The sequence below is a fragment of the Meleagris gallopavo genome, chromosome 11 (genome assembly GCF_905368555.1).
Source record: "Meleagris gallopavo chromosome 11, MGAL_WU_HG_1.1, whole genome shotgun sequence".
Lineage (NCBI taxonomy): Eukaryota > Metazoa > Chordata > Aves > Galliformes > Phasianidae > Meleagris > Meleagris gallopavo.
The window spans coordinates 14,902,077-14,923,979 of NC_139414.1; the positions used below are offsets into that span (position 1 = coordinate 14,902,077).

The following is a 21,903-nucleotide window of genomic DNA, read 5'->3' on the forward strand; positions in this document are numbered from 1 at the left end:
TGGGATTGTTTCCTAAGACAGCTGTGATTCTGCTAGAGGTTAGCACCATGCTAATCCTCCCAAAGAAGTTAAGTAAGCCACATATTTAATTTTCCTGAGACGTGTATCCAGAAGGGGAGTTATTGTGTAATTGCTAGCGGTCTATTTAATAAAAGTCAAAAGTTCTTGAAATAAGAGTGTATCAAGTTTTAAGAAGCAAGAAAACCTAAACAGTTTCCTCTTTTTTGGCATATCCCTTAGTGTTATTTTAGGTGTGAAGCAGCTTGAGTGAGAGGTCAGCCATAAATCTGTGTAATATTTTATTGGTACTATTTTATACTCGAGATCAAAGATGTGATCTGTAAGTCTATCTCCGTGCTGAGTCCCAGGACTTCGAGACATTCACTTTTGACACCAGCAGGTTGTCAGGGTGTTGATATTTTGATAATCTCAGGGTGAGTAACAAAGAGTTGCTCAAAATCTGAATTCATGGAAGTGTTGATATAACTCTTAAGCAGAAATCTTGGCTCATAAACAAATTGCCTATTTCCTCTGAGTGTCTGTTAGTGTGTAAGCAATAGGCCTGCTGAGCCCGCCCCATCGTTAGACCTTGGCACCCTCCTCCTGGTGCTGGGGTGGGCGCTCCTGGTTAATGAATCCCTCCCCATAGGATCCATGGGAGAGATGAGGTCACCCCAGGAGGCAACAGTGGTTGTACCAACCAGCAGGGCAGTTGCAGAATGGGATTATTTGAGACGAGCAAAACTGTCTGTGTGGCTTTTTGAAAATGAGGAGTTTGTTCTCTTTTCCCTGCTGGTCTGATTGATTTTTTCCTCCTCTGTTCCTTGCAAAACTGCTCCAGCAAGTCCAGTGAGCAGAGCGGCCTTGGCTACTGGGCTCTGCACTTGGCCAGTGAGTGTCGTGGCTGCAGCAGATGGTTCTGATTTCAGAGGCAATGTGAAGTTTTATCACCCCAGTATGTATGCTCCCAAGGAACGAATCTGAGACTGGAAACTCACACTTGGATGCTGGAAATGCTTTGTTAGTCTAAGAGGCAAAGAAAAAAAAAAAAAAAGTACAGCCCAAAGGGCTCTTGCAAGCAGGAGCTTGGATAGATATTTCTGTGCCTGAAGTGACTCCTCCACCTGAGGTCTAGCTGTTAAGTACATTGCAGGGCATGGTAAGAAGGCCAGGTGTTTTATAACCCCAGGGTGGCGGTGCTGTAGGAAACCCCCTGCAGTGCCTTGTCCAACTTTGGCTTTTCCTTTGCCTGGCTGTTTGAGAGGCTGGCAGGGCTGGAACCCTGCTGCTCCAGCCAGGTACAGCAGCAGTGGGCCTAAGGAGATTTCACACAGAGAGAAATGTGGTCTGATTTGAAATGCAGACTTGCAACTGTGAGCCTGGTGGATATCAGCCTTTTGCTGGAAGAAGTACCCATTTTGTATCTCTTGGGTCCTGCTAGGCTGGTGGGAAGAGATGATGTCTTTTATTGGTCTGGCTGAGAGATGGGCTTGGAAACCAGACAGCACAAGCCTTTCTACAGCCCTTGATTCTAGGATCCTTCAGTAAAAAGGATTTCTGAGGGGCTGCGAGTCCTTTATTTCCATGGTGAAAGCTTTTTCCCTAGCCCTTCTGGACTCCTCTAACTGCACTTCTAGGTCCAGCTACTTTTACACACCCTCTGCTCCCAGCTTTTTTGAGGTGATGCCATGCAACCCTGCTATTTTGTAAATCTTCCATGGGCGTTACAGGCATACTTAAGGAAATCTCCTCTCATCCTGCGTCTCTTTCAAAAAGGGATGAAAATAATACTATTGCAACGGTTCCTTTGGGGCAGCCCCTGGGATAACATCTCACTCTCTGAGTTTGACACAATTGTGATGTCTTTGTACATTAAATGCTGGGCTTGCAACTACTAAGAATCCTTTTTGACTGTGACTGAATCACACTGAGGATCAGGCCAGAAGAGGAAATTCTTGCTGTCTTTGGAGACTTCTTGCATAGCTTGGGTTAAGTTGCTTTGCCTGAAGTTTCTCCACTGCAAAACAAGGGTGACATGGGTTGGAACTTCTCCATTTAACAGTAGGTTTTTATAGCTAATTGCTCGGTGAGCACTTAGCACTGTAATTGTGATCTGAGTTAAAGCTTTGCTTGTGTTTCACATCACTGAAAGCCCTTCCGTAGAATTATAGCCTCTTGAATTGGATATTAATCCTGCTCAAGTACACTTAAAACACGCATCCTGTTGTTTCACTCGGGCTGTTCTTCGTGGATGGGCTTTCATGTTTCATGTCAGTGTTTTGCTAGCAGACTGTTATTGCCTCAGGAGAAGTGAGGAGAGAGGATGTGCAAAGGCATGAAGATATTCAGTAAGTACAGAACATCATCTCTGGGAGCCAAAAAATTAATCATAAGGCGGATGGGGAGAGATGGAGGCAGATGCTGGTAACAGCATCCTTAATTTGGATGGGAAAGGGTTGGGAGCTTTTATTAACTTGCCAGCAAGTTGTTCACTGTGACCTGAGCTTCGGGGTCTCATGGAGGTCATGGGCAATCCTAGACAGGCAGGGATTTCCGATAGTCTAGAAAGCTATTTTCTCTCCTTTCTGCTACGGGCTGGCATCGCTTGGGCTGAATTTATAACCCTGTGGCCTGGGCCCTTCCAGGCGGCATGGCAGCCCTCACGTACCAAATCTGTCAGTTATGAATGTATGAGTATTGTTAATGTGCTTTGCACAACTGGAATAACAGAGCTGACAGCCTTTGTGTTGCGGGAAACAGCTTATCATAATCTGTGCCCTGTGACCTCCCAGCTGAACCGGCGCTGCTGATTCATGTTGAAAGGGACTCCTTGACAGTTGGAGACCGTACAGTTAACCTCTTGGCATTAATATACAGTGCAATTAGAATGAATTTATGGCCATCACCCGGTGCCAAACCACAAATGTGATTAAATATTTTAGGAGTCTTTCCTTCAAAGCAAAAGGTAAATATCAACTGTGTGCACTTAAGGAGAAAATGGGCATCTGAGACATTTTTTTTTCTTCTGTGTTGAAGAGCAGTTGTTCCCTTCACACCCAGATATAAAGTGTTGTCTGTGAAATTACCAGGTCAGTGCAACAGAGTTTGGAAGAGCTGGGGTTGCTGCTGTACCTGTGCTGGGTGGCACAGGAGAGCAGCCAAAAGTAAGGTGAATTAAATAGCTGAAATATCTTTGTGGCAAACTTGGCTGTGTAGGGCATTTCTTTCTGTACTTTTCTGGAAAGTACCGGCCCACATTACTGCTCAGAGTAAAACCAAGAGGTAGGTAGTTCTTCTCTGGGGGCACTTACTGCTTCCTTATAAAGGTTAATAATGAGAAGAGAAATGAGAATGTTGAGCTCTAAATAATTAGGTTTGCGTCATTAAACAGCTTCTAAATATTAGCTTTACTGCTGGCTTCACCTGGGAAATAATTCAGGAAAGGCAGAAAGACTTGGAGCTCCTCAGCTTTGCTATAGTGTGAATATGTGATGAGGCAGTGGCACAGGCTGCCCAGGGAGGTGGAGGAGTCACCATCCCTGGGGCTGTTCAGGAGACGTGGAGATGTGGCACTGAGGTACATGGTTATGGGCATGGTGGGGATGGGTTGGGGTTGGAGTTGATCATCTTAGCGGTCTTTTCCAACCTTAATGGTTCCATGATTGTACGTTCTGCACTTTTGCTTTGGTGCTGCAGTCAGGTGAGTAATATGTAGTTTGGTAATTCAGCGATCAACAGCTGCAGTATTGATTGGTTGTAAGGAATTAGAACACAAGCTAAAACATCTCTGCCAGGAATTTCTGTTGGCTGACATTTTGTTCAAGCAGAGCTTAGCACAGGAAAATAGTAATTGTTCTCCTTCTGTTTGCAAACACCGTGTTCAGTAGTCACAAAACAGGTGCTTTTGTTTATCTCACCAACATCTACGCATTCCTGTCTGTGCTGCAAAGCACAGCTCAATCCTTATTAGAGCCATGCACGCTCCTGTGATGCGTGGGAGAAATTTACACTTTGCAGAAAGCAGCCTCAGACTTGCATTTCTTGCCTGGTGCAGTCATTAGTGGCAAAGCAAAAGGTGCAGTTTCCAAATCCGAGCTCTTCAGGTTCTTACTGACACCACGATGCTTCTTAAGCACTGAGTTTCCTCTTCACTTCTAGGTGATCCCAATGCTTCCCAAGCTGCTCTGTGAGGAGCTGTGCAGTCTCAATCCCATGCGAGACCGGCTGACGTTCTCTGTGATGTGGAAGGTGACTCCAAAAGGCAAGGTAAGTCAAGCAGCAGACATCCTGCTCATCAGTCCTGCCTCAGTGGCCAGACCCTAACCTTGCAAGTAGAGTGGTAAAAATGTCACCCCGTAACTGCCAGTTGGATAGCAAAGGACTTACTGGTGAACAGTAACAGAGGATGTAGGACTGTCCCTAAATCTTGTCTTACTGATGACTGGAAAAATCTCACAATGTGGTAGGAAAAAGAAGAGCATTTGTATGAATGTTAGAAATGGAGGATTTCTATCTCCATGCCAGGTCACTCATACATTTAATATCATATTTCCAGCAGCCAGTCACAGCTAATAGTCTGGGACAAGATGTTTCTCCCTGAATCCAACCCTGCATTGTGCTTGCAGGCAGTTGTGCTCTGCAGTGGATAAGGATCCCTCTGTGGTCTCCCTGGTAAACGGAGTCTTTTATTCCTCATCTGTGCTGCAAATTACATTGATAAACGTGAAGCGTGATAGCTCTTCAGCAAAGGCACAGCTCCATCCTCTACATGCTGTATTATTCCTGGAGATCAGCTGTGCAGCAAGCTGCCTTCAGCTCTCTTGATTTGTCTCCCTCTCCTACACTCTTAGTAACAACCCAACAATCTCCTCTGTGGTGATCGTTGGGTCCATGCTGCCTTAATGGATACTGAGTCTTCTTTTATTCTTTAACAAAATGTGGTTTCAGTCCTGTATCTGTGTCTCTCCAGCTCTGGCATTGAAGTGGATTTTATTTGTTCACTGTGAAAAACATCCCGCTTCCCATAGCGGCAGCATGATTACTCCTGGGGCCTTCTAATTGTTGCTACTTGGTGGGGCTTTTATTGACTCTGAGTGCTCTTTGAACAGCTAATAGTCAAGTCTTAATTAAAATAAGCTTTTAATTAAATTCTGTCTCTTATTCCCTGCAATGTACCCACTATTTGCTTTTCAAATAGTATTTGTACTGACCCTGTAAGGCCAATAAGGAGGTAAGAGGATCACAGCACCAAGCTTTGCCTATGGACGTGGTTGATCCCAGCAGAAGTAGTGCTTTGGGACACGACCTGGGGAAGCAGACTGCATGCAGGTGTCTGAGCAGCCAAGTTTCTCCTTGGAGGCTTTGCAGGGATGGCAGCCTCGGTTGGGATCAGTTGATGTGAAGGGGAACTTATCTCTTATCCGTGAGGTGGGGCAGAATAGATCTCCTGTGTTTCCCCTCTGAGCTTCCCACTGTCAGTGCTCCAAAGCAAGTAAGTCCAGAGCCTGTGCATCTCCCAGAGAAAAGACAGCAGGTTCCTCTCTTGAATGCAACTGTTAAGTTGGTAGAGTTTTTGTTTATTGTTTCTTATAGAAAAGTAATGCCAGGCTCAGCCCTCCTTGGCAACCGGCACTTTCTTGTTTTTATGGCTTTTGCATTCTGGAGTCGTCATCAGGAGTGTAACACCAGGAGTGTAACACCAGGAGTGTAACAAAATTTTGCCTGAGCAGTACTCCACGTAGCTCTGTGGACTCCAGTGGGACAGAGTGGTGTGATGTGTTGATGACTTCCCAAGGGCAAAGGCAGAAACTGTATTGCTGAGCCTGTGCTGTTCTTCAGATGCAGAGCTGGGCGTTTTTAGGAACAGCGTGGCACGTTCCTGTTTGGAACCTGTTTGCAGTCAACAGAAAGATATTTATAAACAAGTGATGTAACTCTTCTTCTTGTTACTGTCTGCTGATGTTTGAAGCACAACCTGAATGTAGTCTGAGATTTGACATTCTTGTTCTGTTCCTGGGGCCCAGTATGCTGCATCTCTCATCTTACAAGGAAGTGAGTGGATCTCTGAAATATTTGGCCTCATCTGAGTAAGCAGAAAAATAAGATTTTGTTGAAAGCTTCAAGTTCAGGCAGCAAAGTGGAAATCCGGTTCATTGCCTCCTGCTGGGAACAGAGCAAGTTCTTGGAAATCAATGGCCAGAAGCACCATGTATCTCCAGACCTGGCTCCCACTGCTAGCCCAGGGACTGGAGAAAGCGCTCCTTCTCAGAGAGTTTGGAGCACATGAGAGTGAGAGCCAGAACTGATAGTGCCATTTGGTGCAGAAGTTAATAGCAGGAGATGGAGCAGCTGAAGGGAAATAGGAGCATTTGAACAGCAAGTTGAAAAGTGTTGCCTGTTGCAATTGGAGCTTCTGTAGAAGTGCTCAGCTCAAGTGAAGGCTGCTCAGCCCTTCTCAGCAAGGAACCTTCTTGGTGCCTGACTACCATCCCTGCACTGTAAGTCTGAAGTAACTGTTACCAGCTAACTACTAATTTCAAAAGTCAGTCTCAAAGAGCAGATCAGCTTCTTCCACATCACAGACCTTGCTTGTTTAATATCAGGAGATTTTGGGTATCTGGCAGATGTCATCAGATGTTTCTGACCTTCCAGATGTGGATCCTTCATCACTGCAAGAAGCCTAACCACACTGAATGGGATGCAATAGACCATGGAGCAGGTGCTGTCAGGAATTTTGCAGCACCTTTCTGACCAGTTTGGTGCCTTTTTCTTCCTTTGTCCTTGTGTATAGGTAGGGGTCACATGCACAGTAACCATGGGCTGAAGGTCTGAGCACTTTACATCACAAGGTATCACTTGCTGCATCCCATCCATCAGGACGCTTTCTAATTGAAAATGAGCTTAAATGTCCTGAGACTTTCAGAGATCTGAGCTGTACTTACGTTAGGGGGCACGGGGAGGGAGACAGCAAAGGTATCTTGGGGGTTCAATCCTTTCTTTTAAAGAGAAAAAGCAATGTCCTTGAAGAGTCTGTTTTACAGATGGCTGTGCTTCACAGACACTGTCACTTGCAGGATTTACCTTATTCTCTTCTGCTGATGAAGGGGTAAGGTGGTACTTGTACCTAACATAGAATTACAATTCTCCACCCATTTGCTGAGCACTTGTGCTTTGAATGGTTGATCACAGACTGCATCCCTCTCCAGAGCCCTCCTCCTGCCAGTGCTCTTGACTTTTCTGAAGAGCATTCAGCCCTTTGTGCCTCTGCACCTTCTCACTGGTTAGACGAGTTTTTGAGTTCTTATATATCCTTTCTGTGCTAAAGGATAATTCTGAATTGCTTCTTTCACACTGGTTTTCTTGTATGGAGCTTAAAATGGGAGTGACTTCTAGTTAAAATTTTGTAAGTGATTTTTCCATGATTTTCCTCTAGATTCTGAAATTATTTTGGGAGCTTAAAACACTTCCTGGCTTGAGTTTGGCCTCACACCATAAGCTTGCTAGAGGTCACTGACTGTCCATCTTTCCTCCAGATGCACCAAAATCCTACTTACGCACTTTCACAAATGCCAGTCAGACACTACAGACACTGTAGCTTTGTGTGAATGTGACCAGACAGCAGTCCTTTAGGGCCAGCCCCTTGTACACCACTGTTAGACTTTAACTGAAGAGGTGAAACGCAAGATTGTGTTTTCAGATAAGAGATCCCTCTTTGCATGTGCAGGTGTCTCTGTCTGTTGCCACTCCTGCATTTATTGAGCTTTGAGTGTGCTGGCTGGTTTCTGCTGTAGTTCTTTATCAAGGAGGGAATCCAGGTAGGGGGAGAAGACTGGGGCCATTTCTAATGTGAGAGAAAGACTTTATCATGCCTATACACATTACTAGAGAATCTAAGGAGCCTCATTGTGAGAAGATCTTCACTCAGCAATGAAAATTAGTGGTGAGGTCTGTTGTCATTCTTTCCACTGTTGGTACAACCTCTCGAGCTTTTGTGCAGTGGAAGCCTTTAGATCTGCCTATACTTTCCTGTGTTGCAGATCCTTGACGAATGGTTTGGGCGGACAGTCATCTGCTCCTGCGCAAAGCTGAGCTACGACCACGCACAGAGCATGATAGAAAACCCCGGGAAGGTGTTCTCACCTGAAGAACTGCCCCCTATCTCCCCTCAGCACTCAGTAGCTGAGATCCAGCAAGCTGTGCTGAATCTGCATCGCATCGCCCAGCACCTCCGCAAGCAGCGCTTCATCGACGGTGCTCTGCGCCTAGACCAGGTGGGATTTGCTCCTTATTCCGTTAGAATTTCCTGACAGAATAACAACTCCAAGGCAAAGGTAGGCTGGAACAGGAAGAGGAGTTGGTGTGCTGATGGTGTCTTAAAAATGGTATCAAAATGGTATCAAAATATAAAAATGTGTACCAAAAGCACCAAGTAGGATAAAAGGGAAAAAAAAAAAGCTGTTTTTTGAGGAGTGGTCCATCTTCCAGTATTTTTCAGAATCCTGAAACGATAGCAAACTTGGTAAGTAACTTGTTCAGCAAAACCAATCGCAGCAGTGTCATTTGGATATCCTTAGTGCACGTCACACTGTGAACAGTTACCGTCCTCATTTATTGCTGTGCTTGCAGTACTCGTGTTTTCCACCACTTTCATAGCAGTTCTCTGACAGGGAAACTGACTAAAATGTTATCTAAGCTAATGTTTATAAGTGAGTGTGGTTCAGAGGGAAGAAATGTGAGTGAGGAGATTTTGTGTCTGGGACAATTTAAGTAGTTTTGTATTGGTTGTAAAGTAGAAATGACACACACAGCAAGTAGATCCAGATATTTTAGATTACTACAGCAAAAATACTCTGCATTTGAGGTTCTGCTGCTCTGAGGTGGCTGCGGACAGGTTTTGTGGATAGGAGATTCCTGTAATTTATAGAACCCAGTGGCCTTCCCGACCAGGAGACAAAGTCATTTCTTGATATAAGGAAGCTCTATTGTTTCATATTGCAAAAGGAGCATGAGTCAACATAATCATATTGCTGAGAAAGAAGCTAGCGTACCGAGATGTATAAACAGGACTATTGTATGTAAGAGGTATGTTGCAATTCTTCCATTTTATTCAGGGCTGTAGTATTGTCTCCAGTTGCGGGAAAGCATGGTCTGATTGTAGAGAGGGAGAGCAACCAGTGTCTGTAATCAGTGAACTTCCTTGGCAGAGCATGTGGCTTAATCTGGTGGAGCTGCTGTAAAGAGGAGGGAATGCAGCGTCACCATTCCAGGACAGACAGGATGAGACATCCATGTTTTGAATTTCAGAGGTGGGGGTTATACTTTAAGATGAATGTTCTGATGTACGAGTTGTGGTGGCCAGGGCTGTTTTGCCTGCATGCATTTGAAGGTCCTTAAGGACTGGTTAGAAACACACAAGTAAGCCTGGAGCCAAGAGCTTTTGGTCGGGGTCCTCCCTTACTTGAAAGAAGCAATCTGTTCATAAACTATTTTTGGAAATCAGACTCTCATTTTGAAATCGTGCAGAGTTTGTTTAAAACTTTTTAGGAACAGAGTTTCACCTCATTGATATATATCATGCAGTGGCTAATAAGCTGGGCTTTCGTTTCCAAGCACGCTGAGTGCTAGAGAAATGCAGTTTGCATTACACAAGTCATTACACAAGCTTAGTGTTGTGCTGAACAGACACCCTATGTGCTTGACTTTAGTACCTGTTATCAAACTAACCTCAGGATATGTTTTAAAACACTTGTGACATTTTAAATGGGAGGATTTGGCCAGGGAAGCATCCTGTTCCAGTGATACCCCGTAACAGATTAGCGGTGTTTTTTGTTTTGCTCTGTGCTGTTGTGGAGGAGCCATGAAAGAGGAGGTATTGAAGCATCACTTGTGAGATTGGGGTTAAAAGCCACTTCTACTTCTAAAGGGGCTCATTCCCAGTCAGCCTGCTTCCTAGGTGGTGTGATGAACTGAATTATACTTCACAAGAGGCATTTTACACTGTACAGAATCTGTCTCCCCTGGCAAGAATGTCGGGGTGAAAGTAATGGTCCTTGAGAAGGAGTGTATTTTAGTTCAAGGAATACTCTCACTGTACTTACTCTTTTCAAGTGCTGCCATGGTAGCTACATTTGATAAACTACGTCTTCCTCAGCGCATGGGAAAAGCTGTTAATGTAAGGCCTGAATAAAAGCAGTATTTGAGGAGTGTGTATGTGGGCACGTCCAGTGTATATGGTGGGACAAAGCAGTCTGTAACTAGGAGCAGAATGAGATTAGACTGTCTCCCTTTGTTCCCCCACTTTGAGTTCCCATGGATGCAGCTCTGATCTGGGTCTGACTTCCAGCCTCAGGGGTGGGCCCGAATGGGAAACGCACCTTTCTAATCTCTGGACCTCTCATTGATTTCCTGTTGAGTAATGTAAATCCTGAACAATGGAAGACAAACTCCAGCAGGAAACTGGGGGCAATGAATTATCTGATTCCAAATAAATATGTGAGGAAAGGAAATGATCGTCCCATAGTATTAAGGGAGGGGGTGGCTGGGCATGGGTGACTCCTGTGCTTTTTTTCTTTCCAAGGGATGTGAGCCCTCTTCCTATACATTGCGTTATCTTTGAGTTCTGCCTTGAGGTCACTCCCTACTGAACAGTGATGAGCTTTTTTCCTAACTCCCACCCTGCCATTTTTCAGCATGACATGCTCTTCTGCTTCCTGTTAATATGAAGAAAATCATTAGGAGAAGAGTCTCCCTTCCTGCTTTGCCATTGGCCATGGTGGCCTTGGGCTGGTGCTCTCCCTGCCTGCCTCAGTTTCCCCTTAGCGATGATATTTATTTCCCCTGTAGCATCCATATAATTTAGGATCAATTCCCCGAATCTAAGAAAATTCTCTTTTGAAGCAACTCACGTGGGATATTAGGAAAAGTTTCATCCCAGAAATAGTGGTGGTGCAGCGGCACGTGCTGCCCAGGGAGATGGGGAAGTCACCATCCCTGGAGGTGTTCAAGGACTGAGGATTTGTGGCACTGAGGCATGTGGTCAGTGGGCACGATGGGCATGGGTTGACATTTAGACTTAGTGATCTGTGTGGTCTTTTCCAACCTTAATGATTGTGTGTTGTGATGAGAGGAAAGTTTCCTGTCTGAACATCGCTGTTGTAGTTTTGTGACCTAATGTGAGAACAGCATTTGCTTGCTCATAGCTCTCCTTCAGCAGTAATTTTAGAAGCAGGAATCTCTGCTCAACAGTTGAAGAATATTTTTTTGGATAATGTGGGAATAGCACATCTGAATCACTCAGCAAACCTTGAGAAAAATTACAGATGTGGTCTTGAAAGCTAAGGATTTGTCGATGCAGTATCACTATAGGGTTGTGAAATTTTGGATTCCTCCTGCTCCAGGTTGGTCCTGGTCATGGCAACCTGCAGAACTGCCACTCTTTTTTTTTTTTTTCCTTATTTCTTTTCAAAAGTCTTTAAGAGGGGAGTCCACCTCCATTGGACCTTGGGTCTGAGAACCTTCTGTGCAACCTGAGCCACATATCTGATGCTCTATGGGATCGTGCTGTTCCCGTAGTCCTCTTCTGGGGCTTTTTCCCTAGCATATAGTTATATAGCACATATGCTGGCTTGCTAGCTCCAGAAGGCAGCTGAGCACTGATTTTTAAACCTTTAAAAGTCTTTGCATCTTCAGCAGCTAAGGAGCTTACAAAACTTTGTCCACGCAAACAGAGATGAAGGTATTTCTTTTCTTTCTCCTTTGGAGCTGCAGCTTTGAAATGTAAAGACAGGAGTTGCTTTATGCTGTGGCTTTGAGCCAAAGTATTCAGGTATTTATGGCATCATCTGCTCCTTGCCTCCCTCCTGCCCCAAACCACAAAGTGCCACCCCTCTGCTGTCCTCTTGCAGCTCTCAGTGCACTCGTGCTATAAAGTGGAACAGGGATTTGACCTGGTTTAAAAACCAAAGTGAGCACTCCTCACAACTTTTCTTTTTTTCCTGGCCGTGTTACTTTCAAGCTGGATCACTTCCCCAAACCACAGCTTTTAGAAACACTAGCCAGAGAATCAGATAGAAACTTGCTGTTAAAAAAGAACCATCAAGTTTGTAGAAAAGCTCCTTAGCTCAAGCCTGCCTAGAGGAGACCTGCTGATAAATGGTTCTCTTTTTGGCTTCAGCAGTTTATAAATGAATCACAAGGACAGATGCCTACAAAGAGACAGGTTCAAAGGGATTTCAGTGCGTATTTAAAATGAGAATGCCCCGAGATGCTGATCTGTCTCTATGACAACTGTGTGAGCTGTGAGAGGTGGTTGTGCCGGTGATTCTGCCTTTGCCAGTGCACTTAGACCTGTGTGCTCAAAATGTTGGCTTTGACCAAAGTTCACTGTGTGAAGAACCCAAAGCACATTTGCATTTGTTGGTGGCTTTCAATTGTTTGATAGAGTAGCTTTTCTCCTTGTTTTCTGCACAACAGGTGTTCAGCTTTGCAAGTGAGTGTGAAAAAAGAAAGAAAGAAGGATAAAGATGGCAAAGATGAGACTGTTATGCAAATACAAGGACTGAATTGGTAGTGAAGTGGTCTCGCTGCTGCTTGTTCTCAGGCTGTGCGCTGGGTCAGTGTCACTTCATCTGAGCAAGCATTGCTTTTCCCTATGGGTTTCTTATTGTTTTGAGTAACATAAAGATAGTAAAAATTGTGGTAGTGTACCTCTGCACCATGCTGGAGACCTTGCTAGTGTTCTACCCAGTGACTGCTGGGGATAAGGTAATAAGAATTGCCATGTTTAATTAAAATTGGTGTGATTCGCAAAGTAAAAGTGTTGCTACTGCAGGAAATGTGTGACCCCCAGTACAGATATGTGTGCTAGCAGCATGCCAGCTCCAAAGCTCCCGGTTATATGCTGTACTGCATCAACTCACTGTATATCTGTAAAGTCTTTGAACCTCTCAGAATAGATTCTGCTTGATTCAAACAGTTCTGAGAAGCCAACCACACATAGAAGGTGAGGAGGAGGAGGTACATTGTATTGCAGGATATGACCTTGTATGTTGGGAAATTGGGATTTTGTGGCTGCTGGGATAGGACAGAAACACATTTTTAAAGAGTTAACTCCTGCTAAATGCTGTTTGCTTGGAAGTCTCAAGTCAGAGATTAATTACCATCACCACTGAACTATTTCAATATGAGTAGTTGTTAGAAATAATTATGAGACATTTTGTCGTATCTTCTGCTTTGTGTTTGTAAGGTAAGCATTCAGATCATGTAGTCTTTTTGCTGTGTGGAGGTAGTAAATGTTTCTACCAGGACAGCCGGTTCGGCAGCCATTGTGCACTGAATGCAGAATATCTGTATATGAACAGGAGGTGCTTTGGATTGAAACTGTGCTTGGTTCTGATGGGAACGTTGGACAGTGGGTACCAAATTCCTCTCACGTTCAGTTTCCTTGGGATAGGCTGAGGTGTGTACACAGCCACGTGGTTTGGCTTGGGAGAAAAACCCAAAGGCTCATTTATAAAATCTCAGGAATTGCCATGATACCCCCTAAAGATGCTGCTACAGCAATGGTGTGTGAGGCAGGATGGGCTGTACGTACAGTGCTGTGAGATAAATGGAAATGCAGACTGACAAGGGGCTTTCACTATTCACTTCCTATCACAATTCTGCCATTGTCTAATGCTTTTCTTTGATGTCTGGTTAAAGAGACGTTGCTGATACCCAGAATGGGGACAGCAGGTGCTGTGCGATCATTATGGGCAGTTGCTTATACTGCATGATACATTAGGCAGCTGGGGGGATGTTGGATGTATTTGGAGATTAATTTTCTTTGGGGATTTTAATAGTCTTTTGCATAGCCTCAGTTAATACATCAAAATGAGCATCGAAGGCCATAGCTGTCTTCTGGGAGCTGCTGCTCTTCCCTGCAGGAGTAATCAAAATGTATTTGCAAAGGTGAGTTAGTGAAGTAGGAAGGATTTTCAAAATGTCTTCCCTATGATACCACAGGGAAAGTGGTCCTTTGCAGGCCAGTAGGAAATGTCATCGTTGTCAGGAGCAGCCAGCAGCTCAGGTCAGGCAGTTTGCACACACACTGAGGAGGCATTGTGAGGTCATGTTATGGAGCTGGGTCTGTGTGGGCTGAGCAGCTTTCTGTGTGCGTGGAGAAGTTTGCATTGCCAGTAGGCATTGCGGTATTTTGATGAAGTTGGGATTTTGAGTAGAAAGCCCTCAGAATCTAATCACGGAGGGTCTTTTACCCCGGGATTTTAATGAAGTGCACCCAGGAATGTGAGTAGGATCGATGTCCTCACACATCTCCTGCCGTTCCCTGATCATTCTTCTGGAGCTGAGCAGCTGTGTCACAGCAAGAGCAGGTGGTGAAGTGGCCAAGTTGGCTCCAGCAGGAGCAGGGAGTGGGACACTGGAGTGTAGGACTGGGCTGTAGGGCGTTGTGCTGGGAGCCACTGCAGCCAGATGTCTGGGCAAACACGTCCAGGAAAGAGCTCCCCACACAGCAGTGCTCCAGCATTGATTTACCACCTGTAGTGCAAGAATAGGTTACAACTTTTTCTGTTCTTGTTGGAGTATTCCAGCTACTAACTGACGTGTTCAAGATCTCTGGTCATTTGCAAGTGGTTTTTAATAATCAAATAAACACATCTTGACCTCCTAGCTGTATTAAATCTACCATGTACTAGAAGCTCCTCCAAAAAAAAAAAAAAAAAAAAAAAAGATTTTTTTGAGATGCTGTCACAGGAATGGCTTCATTCATCTGCCAGCATCAGAGCAGGTACCTACGTGTGTCAGCCAGAGTGCTTCTATCCCATGGAAATACGCTGTGCTTGATCAAGGCAGAGTTGCAGTGGACAGTCTTCATGACGTTTTCCAAATGACTTGCTTTTATCCCATCAAGTGGATCACTGATCAGCCATTGTAAAAGGGGCTGAGTGGGCAGCCACCGTGTGCTGACTTGCTGATAAGGCTGAAGGCGTTTGCAGGTGCTCCACATTCACACATGGAGACACCTCTTGTGTTCCTGGACTATCCAGTCACAGGTGGGTCAGCAGCTTGGGGTGAGTCGCTCTTGAGGACTTCAGAGATTGCTGAATGTCTGTAGATGAGGGAGAGGGCATCTGTTGTAGGTGCTGCCTTGGTGTGAAGGGATATGGCTCAGACGTGAAGCTGTTAGCTAGGGTCGAGCAGAGAATTCAGTGCTTGATCTAGCTCTCAGTGCTATTTTTGAGGTTAGTGGGAAGAGAAGTGGCTTTAGCTGGTTGCACTTGAAGAGGTTCAAAACAGACAAACTGGTTCTAAATGTTTGTGTGGTGCTGCATGTGAGCTGAGTGTTAGAACAAAATTCCGATTTTGCATGTCTTTCTGAGGAAGCAATCCTTGCTCTTGGTGCGTCTTGCTTTCCAGTTGATTGTTGGTGTTTTTCTCACCCAGTGATGAACAGACGTCATCAGAAAGTCTTGTGTTGCTTCAGATTGCATTTGTCACATATTTGAACTTGACTTGACAAGGGTTTTTTTTCAGGTATTAATTATTGCTGACTGCATGGCTAATCCATCATTCTGTTTAGATGGAGTCAGTGTGTGTTGAGTGATATAAGTTCAAATGTGATCAGTCTGCCGTAGGTGAAGATGTAGCAGCTCTTTGTCAGAGCCAGTTCTGTTTCACCTAGCAGTAAATGGAAGAAAGGCTAATTGTGTAATGATAAAAGACAACGTTTGGAAGGAGTTGAAAGATTCAGATGTTGCAGTTCTGTGATTCCTCATTTCAGTTCCCAAGTGAGAGTGGGGGGAGGGAGAATTCTTTGTTTCCATGACCACAGCTCACTTTATCAAGTGTCTGTGGGCATGATCATTTCTCCTGAGCTCTGGGACACTTTATCTTTTCTCACGTAACATACGAATGCTGAAATACAAAGAAGTTCAGAGAGCACCTGTGCTTTTCAGGGCCCTCTGAAATGAGATTTTTAGGCAAAATCCCAGCAGAGCTGAGAATGGAGCCCATTTTGCCTGATTTGAAGAAGCCAGTGCTGCTCAAGTCCATTTTTGGGTTTGTCTTTAAACTTTCCAAGTCCAAGCCCATGTCTCCTGGAATGATATGCCCTGCTAAAGTTTGCAGTGATTCATTGGGAGTGCATTTTGTTGAGCAACCCGTTGCTTTTGTTTTGAAAGCAAGTGACTGAGAATCTCTCTTTAGTAATCTAGATCATTTATCTTGCACTTCTCTGCATCTTCCCGTGGTAATAAGGAAGTTCTTCTAGCATATGAGTGCAATTCAGAGTGTAGTTTTCCCCTCAAGATGTAATTGTGTAAAATGGGACAGTGAAACATAACTTCCTAGTTAAGATTGTTTGTCCACTTTGCACTTTGTTTTTGAGATTTATCAATACTTCATATTTCGTAAAGACCTCTTCCCTGCATGCACTTCTTTGTGTGGTGCTTTGCTGGATTGTAAAAGAGGCAGCATGATGCCTCGGTGCTGCCTGTTCCCATCTCCAGGCACAGCTATTGATTCCTCTCCAGATATACATATTCATAAGTTGCATTGTCAACATCTGAAAACTTGATGGTAGTATTAAACTATGCCCTCTGCAGGTAATGCATTTTCTGGCTTGGATCTGGGATGGTAGCAGATTTATTGCCAATTTTGTGCCAATTTATTACCAACAGAGTCAGTTGCAGTCCATTGCCCGTCCGTGATGGGTTTCTGTTAAATTGATGGTCACTTGAAAATGAAGCAAGTGGTGGTGAGGAAGTAGTCCCAAGGGTTTGCTAGGCTAGAGTGGTTTGAGAGACTTCAGAATCTGGAAGAAACCAACCATGCAAAATCACCGTGAAAGGCTTTTGTGGGTGACTCCTATAACTAGAATTGAAAAACTTGTTCCTGTCTCAGAAGTACAGACTTACCAAGCAGTCACGTTTGTTTGTTTGTTTTAAAAGCCAGCCTAGCCTGCATGAAACAAATTGTGATTTGTGCCTTCCTTGACAATTGAAATAAACTATTTGCATCATGGGATTTGATCCCTCTGATTTGGCTTTTCTTGGGGACTGCAGAGCTGTAGCTTATTGGGTGTCCTGTGGCAATGCTGGGATCAGCCCTCTGACAGAGACATTCTCACTCCCATGCATCAACAGGAGGTTTTGCATTAGCTTGATGGCTGCAGTTTCACCTCAATTTCAAGGTCTCTGTTTTAATCTCAAGACTCTCCTTTCTTTTCTGAGAGAGCTCCATTGATTCAGCTTGCACTTTGCTTTTAATTAGCATGTTAGGATAGGAGCTCACCCACAATACTAGGAAATAAAATGCTTAAGTGGCTAAAATGGGATTTAAAAAGATGCAATTTATTAAATGGTTTCTCTCAGTGATGTGTTTAGCAGGTATAGAAGAGAGAATGAACTAAACCAGACTTTGGCATTTAGAAAAGTGAGTCATTTTTTCTGTTGCATCATGTATAAACTTTTCCCTTCTCGTGTATGGTATGGTTGAAATTACTTTGAGGTTTTGAATTTTCACTTCAACTCTCTGTTTTTTATTATTTTCAAACATTACTGAAAGTGATGGTTGATAGTCTTTAAACTGTGCTCACATTGCCTTGCTCTTTAGGGCTTTTGTTGTTGGTGTTTTTTTGTTTCTTTTTTTGAAGTAAGTCAATAGGCAACAGATAGGTGGTTAACTATGATGGAAAGTTAATGGTGAGAGTGAGAGGTGCCCATGATGATGGATCCATAGTCCATGGTGGCAAGTAGTTCTGCTGTCGAACTGCCTTTACTCAGAGGACCAACCTTGGATTCTTTATGCATTATGGTCATCTCTTCAAATTCTCAAGCATTTGTACAGGTTCCTTGAAGTCAATTTAAGGGTCATAAACAGTATTTTTATACTGCTGGTATTGCAGCTTGTTGAGGCAGCAGACAGATGAGTCTTCTGTTCAAAGAATGCAGAACAGCATGGAACCCTGTGGGATGAACATCCCACTGACATAGGGGCATCACGAGGAAGAGTGGTTTCTGCCACTATAATGTCTTCCACGCTTTGTGAAAACTTGGTAGTCTTCAGTATCTTGAAGCCTTGAACATCTCGAAGGCATTGAGTACTGAGAGAGACCAGGTGGAAATCTGGTATCTGAATGGAGTCTGCCCAGATTGGATGCAGCACAAAAACAGTTGATGTCCATGTGGTGTACTCCCATGATGTACAGGCTTCTTGGGGTGAAGAAATTCAGCAGGTGGAGTTGTGTTAGACCATTCCTGCTCTGCTTGTTTTGTAGGGAGAAATGGCTGCTCCATCAAGGAGGCTGCTGGATAACCTTCCTTCCCTTGAGCTGAAGGCTCCCAGCTGCAGCTGGGCACTGCAGAGGGGACTTACCCCAGCCCCAAGCGACTGGGCACACTAACACCATCTGGGCTCAGTAACACCATCTGGGCTTCACCCCTTCAGGAAAATTGTTGAAGAAAAGGCAGCTCTTATAACCAAATTATTTGGTTTAGTGGTTTTGGATTTTTTTGCACAGTTTTGGCTTGGTATGCTCTTGGGCCTGGTTTATCCTTGCTCTTGCTGTTTGTAGCTTGCTTTGGACTGAGCACTGAGGAGCAGTGTTTTCTGGAGTAATATTTGCAATACTGGTAACGTAGTGATGGGTACAAAATACAACTCCAAGGTGGAAGACTTGATAAAAAACTGACATGAAATGGGTGCTACCACAGGTATATCACCCAACCATCATTAATACTTCACTTGTGATTTTATGTTAGAGGAGGGCATTTTTTGTTTGCCCAAAAGAAAAACTCTTGCCCTCCTTCATGGAAGTGCTACCCCAAATGTTTTTGAGAACTAACATATGAATCACAGATTTGTAGGGATTGGAAGGGACCTCTGGGGTCATCACGTCCAACCCCCCACTAAAGCTGGTTCCCTACAGTGTTGTGCGCAGTCTACTTTGTCTCACAGGGAGGAGGTTTGATCTTCAGTGCTGACAGATCTTGTCAAAGCCCATGTGATCCTCCTCCTCTGTTAGATCTTTTAGAGAGGTCTTTATGAGAGGACAGATATTTCACAGCTTGCTGAATGTCAGCTGTGACTGTGTGCCGATGCCTGGAATGTGCTATGCCTGGATGCCGATGCCTGCAGCGATGGCATCCTGGAAATGTAAATCTGGAAAGAGCTTTAGGAGAAGATTCTTTCCTTTCCTTGGCAATAGCAGGAGCTCAGCTGGCAACAGTCGTGAGCCACGTTTGTCATTGCTTTGTAGCTGCTGGGGCCTGTAGGAGGTGTTTCCTCCAGGAGACATCTCCATGACTTTCAGCCACACAGCCTACAAGAGACATGGAAGAAGTTTGCCCCTGGACCCTTCCCTCACGTGTCCCTGATTAGTCATTGCCTGGAATCTGAAACACCAAAGGTCTGCAGACACTTAATGAGCCAAGGTCCACTGGGGAAGAGTTCAGCAGTCTGCAGGGCTCACCTGACTTCAGCCCACTCGTCAAGCAGGGTGACTCACACGAGGTTATCTTGAATCTCATCCAACATCTACGTTCATTGCAGTCAACCTGCTGGATGTTGTAATAGTGTGTTACTGCACCTAGCTGCAGTGTTGCACTGTGCAGGGGAATACTGGTGTGTGAGGTGCCCTTATATGCAGGCCAAGCAAGTCACCTTGAGCTTCCCACAGACAATTAGAATCACAGAATCATTAAGGTTGGAAAAGACCTCTAAGATTACCAAGTCCAACCCCAACCCATCCCCACCATGCCCACATCTCCATGGTTCTTGAATGGTGATTGGGATGGTCACTCCCCCTCCTCCCTGGGCAGCCTATACCAGTGCACCACCACTCTTTCTGAGAAGACATTTTTCCTAATATCCAACCTGATCCTGCCCTGGAGCAAGACCATCATCTCTTGTTCTGTTGTATGGCAAATGTGTTTTTTTCACCCAGTTGCTGTAGTCACAGCCAGACAGGGGTCTCTGCCCTTCAGCTGTAAGAGGGGATTTCGGCCCTAGGTTGGGTTGATGGAAAGAAGCGTGAGGCTTGCTTTAAGGAAGAAAAAAATTAGCCCATTCGAAAAGCAATTTGTTTCTGCTTTCTGTGAGCGAGGCTTCCAAATGAACTTTTAGTCAATTCTGCAGTACAATCAACAGGACTGGAAAAAAATACCAAGTGAAGTAACACAGTGGCTGTGGTAAACATGAACCGAGGCCTTGGAAGTAGCTAATGGCATACCACAAAAGAGTCTCCTTTCACCCACCGCCGGCCGTGCCAGCAGCAAGCGCTGCCAGCGCTGGCTTCTCTCAGAGGAAAGCATCATTTGGCTCCCTTTTGGATTTCATTACTCTTCCTGCGCTCCCTCCTGCTCGCAGCAAAAGCCTTTCCAGTTGTAAAGAAGTGAATTAACTCCCTTGGTGTCAGTGATGGATGAGGCGCTTTCTCCCTCTTCAAAGAGGCGAGCCGTGCCGGTGAATGCAGGCCAGCCGAGTTGAAAAGTCCAAGCGGAACAGGGGAGCCCAGGAGGTGACCCAGCTGTCACACGGGCACCCTGGGGACGGCTCCCACTGATGCCGTGCGGGACAGGAACAAAGCCGCTCTCAGCGCGCTCCCCTCCTGCCGGGCTCCTGGGTTTTGTCCCCTTTCAATGGCCTTGAGCACATGGCTTAGCACACAGCAGCCGTCGGCACAGGGCTCGGAGCCTCAAAGGCTTTCAGGGTTAGCGCGCTGGTACTCGGAGAGCTCATTCTGGGCGTCCATGGCTAATCATATTAAAGGTGACCTCGTGGGCAGTGCTTCCCATTGTTGCCATATGTTTTGTCCAGTGCTTGAGTGATGTCGTGCATTGGAACGTATTCATGCGTCACCTAATTTAATCACCAGGCTTAATCCCTTCTCCTGTTCTACACTCTTAGAATTTACTGGCTCTTTGTGCATTGTCTGGGTCTCCTTCACAAGCCGATACAGACTCCTGCAGATATTTTTATTTACTTCCAGAATCTATTTAAAAAAAGCACCCCAGCAACAAACCCAGTAAGCTCTGCAGAGGGTGGGTGGTGTGGTGGGTGCTCTGGAGGCTGATCCTTATCCCTGCCCTCTTCTTCCTTCATCTTTTCCATAGAGATATTAAGGATTGGGCTCATGGGTTTAAAAAAGAACAAGACAAAACAATACGAATGGAAAAATGACTGAGAAAGTTGTGTGTCTCATTTTAATATTGTTGGAATAAATAACTAATTTTGAGAACTTTACTGTCTCTGTAAAATATGGTGGTGGTTTCTGCCTTTAAAACTTACTGCTTTGGTATGGACAACTCAATTCCAGCACTGAACTGGACAAGATTAACCCAGCAAAGCCACGAGTCCATCACGCTGGGAAACTGGAAAGTCTGATTTATGCAAAACTGCTGCACAAGGGAGAGAATAGAGCTCTGTGAGAGCCGACATGGTTCACAGAAGCCAGACGTTTCTAGGGAGCGGCTTGCAGGATGATTTCTAAAGCTTTTCCCTGCCCCAGCTGACGCTGCAGTGTGGAGGTATAGGTTAAAAATTGGGACGAGAGATCCAGTTGTCTTGTGACTCGCTTTAGGAGCAGACGGGCTCAGCCCTGGCAGGGGAAGGCAGTGATGAGATTTTAGGATGATACATGATCAGGTTGCTGCTGTGCTGGACTCCCAGAGGCAGGAAGCCTTTTCGTTTTCTTACACTTGCTGAGGCAGACTGTTGAATAAATAGCTCATGGTGCGGCTCAGTTCTTAGATTCTCCTTCCTTGCCTGCAATGCGCTGGTACCCACAACTCCAAACAGCAGAATACATCCCGGATGTCTTTGAAACCTTAAACATGACTCGTACGGATCTGACTGAATTGCAGCTTTGAGCTTTCCTCTGTGTTAACATGCAGGCTTTCTTGCAAC

The 21,903-nt window shown here is 44.9% G+C and overlaps 1 protein-coding gene across 1 annotated transcript in view; it reads left to right on the forward strand.

Moving 5' to 3' along the window:
- Nucleotides 1-21,903, forward strand: part of DIS3L2 (DIS3 like 3'-5' exoribonuclease 2) — a 164,735-nt gene that overhangs the window by 105,127 nt on the left and 37,705 nt on the right. Inside the window, exons 13-14 of the mRNA XM_085232503.1 lie at nt 4,159-4,266; nt 8,037-8,270. Of these exons, the coding sequence (XP_085088629.1) occupies nt 4,159-4,266; nt 8,037-8,270 (342 nt within the window). The remainder of the gene's footprint in view (nt 1-4,158; nt 4,267-8,036; nt 8,271-21,903) is intronic.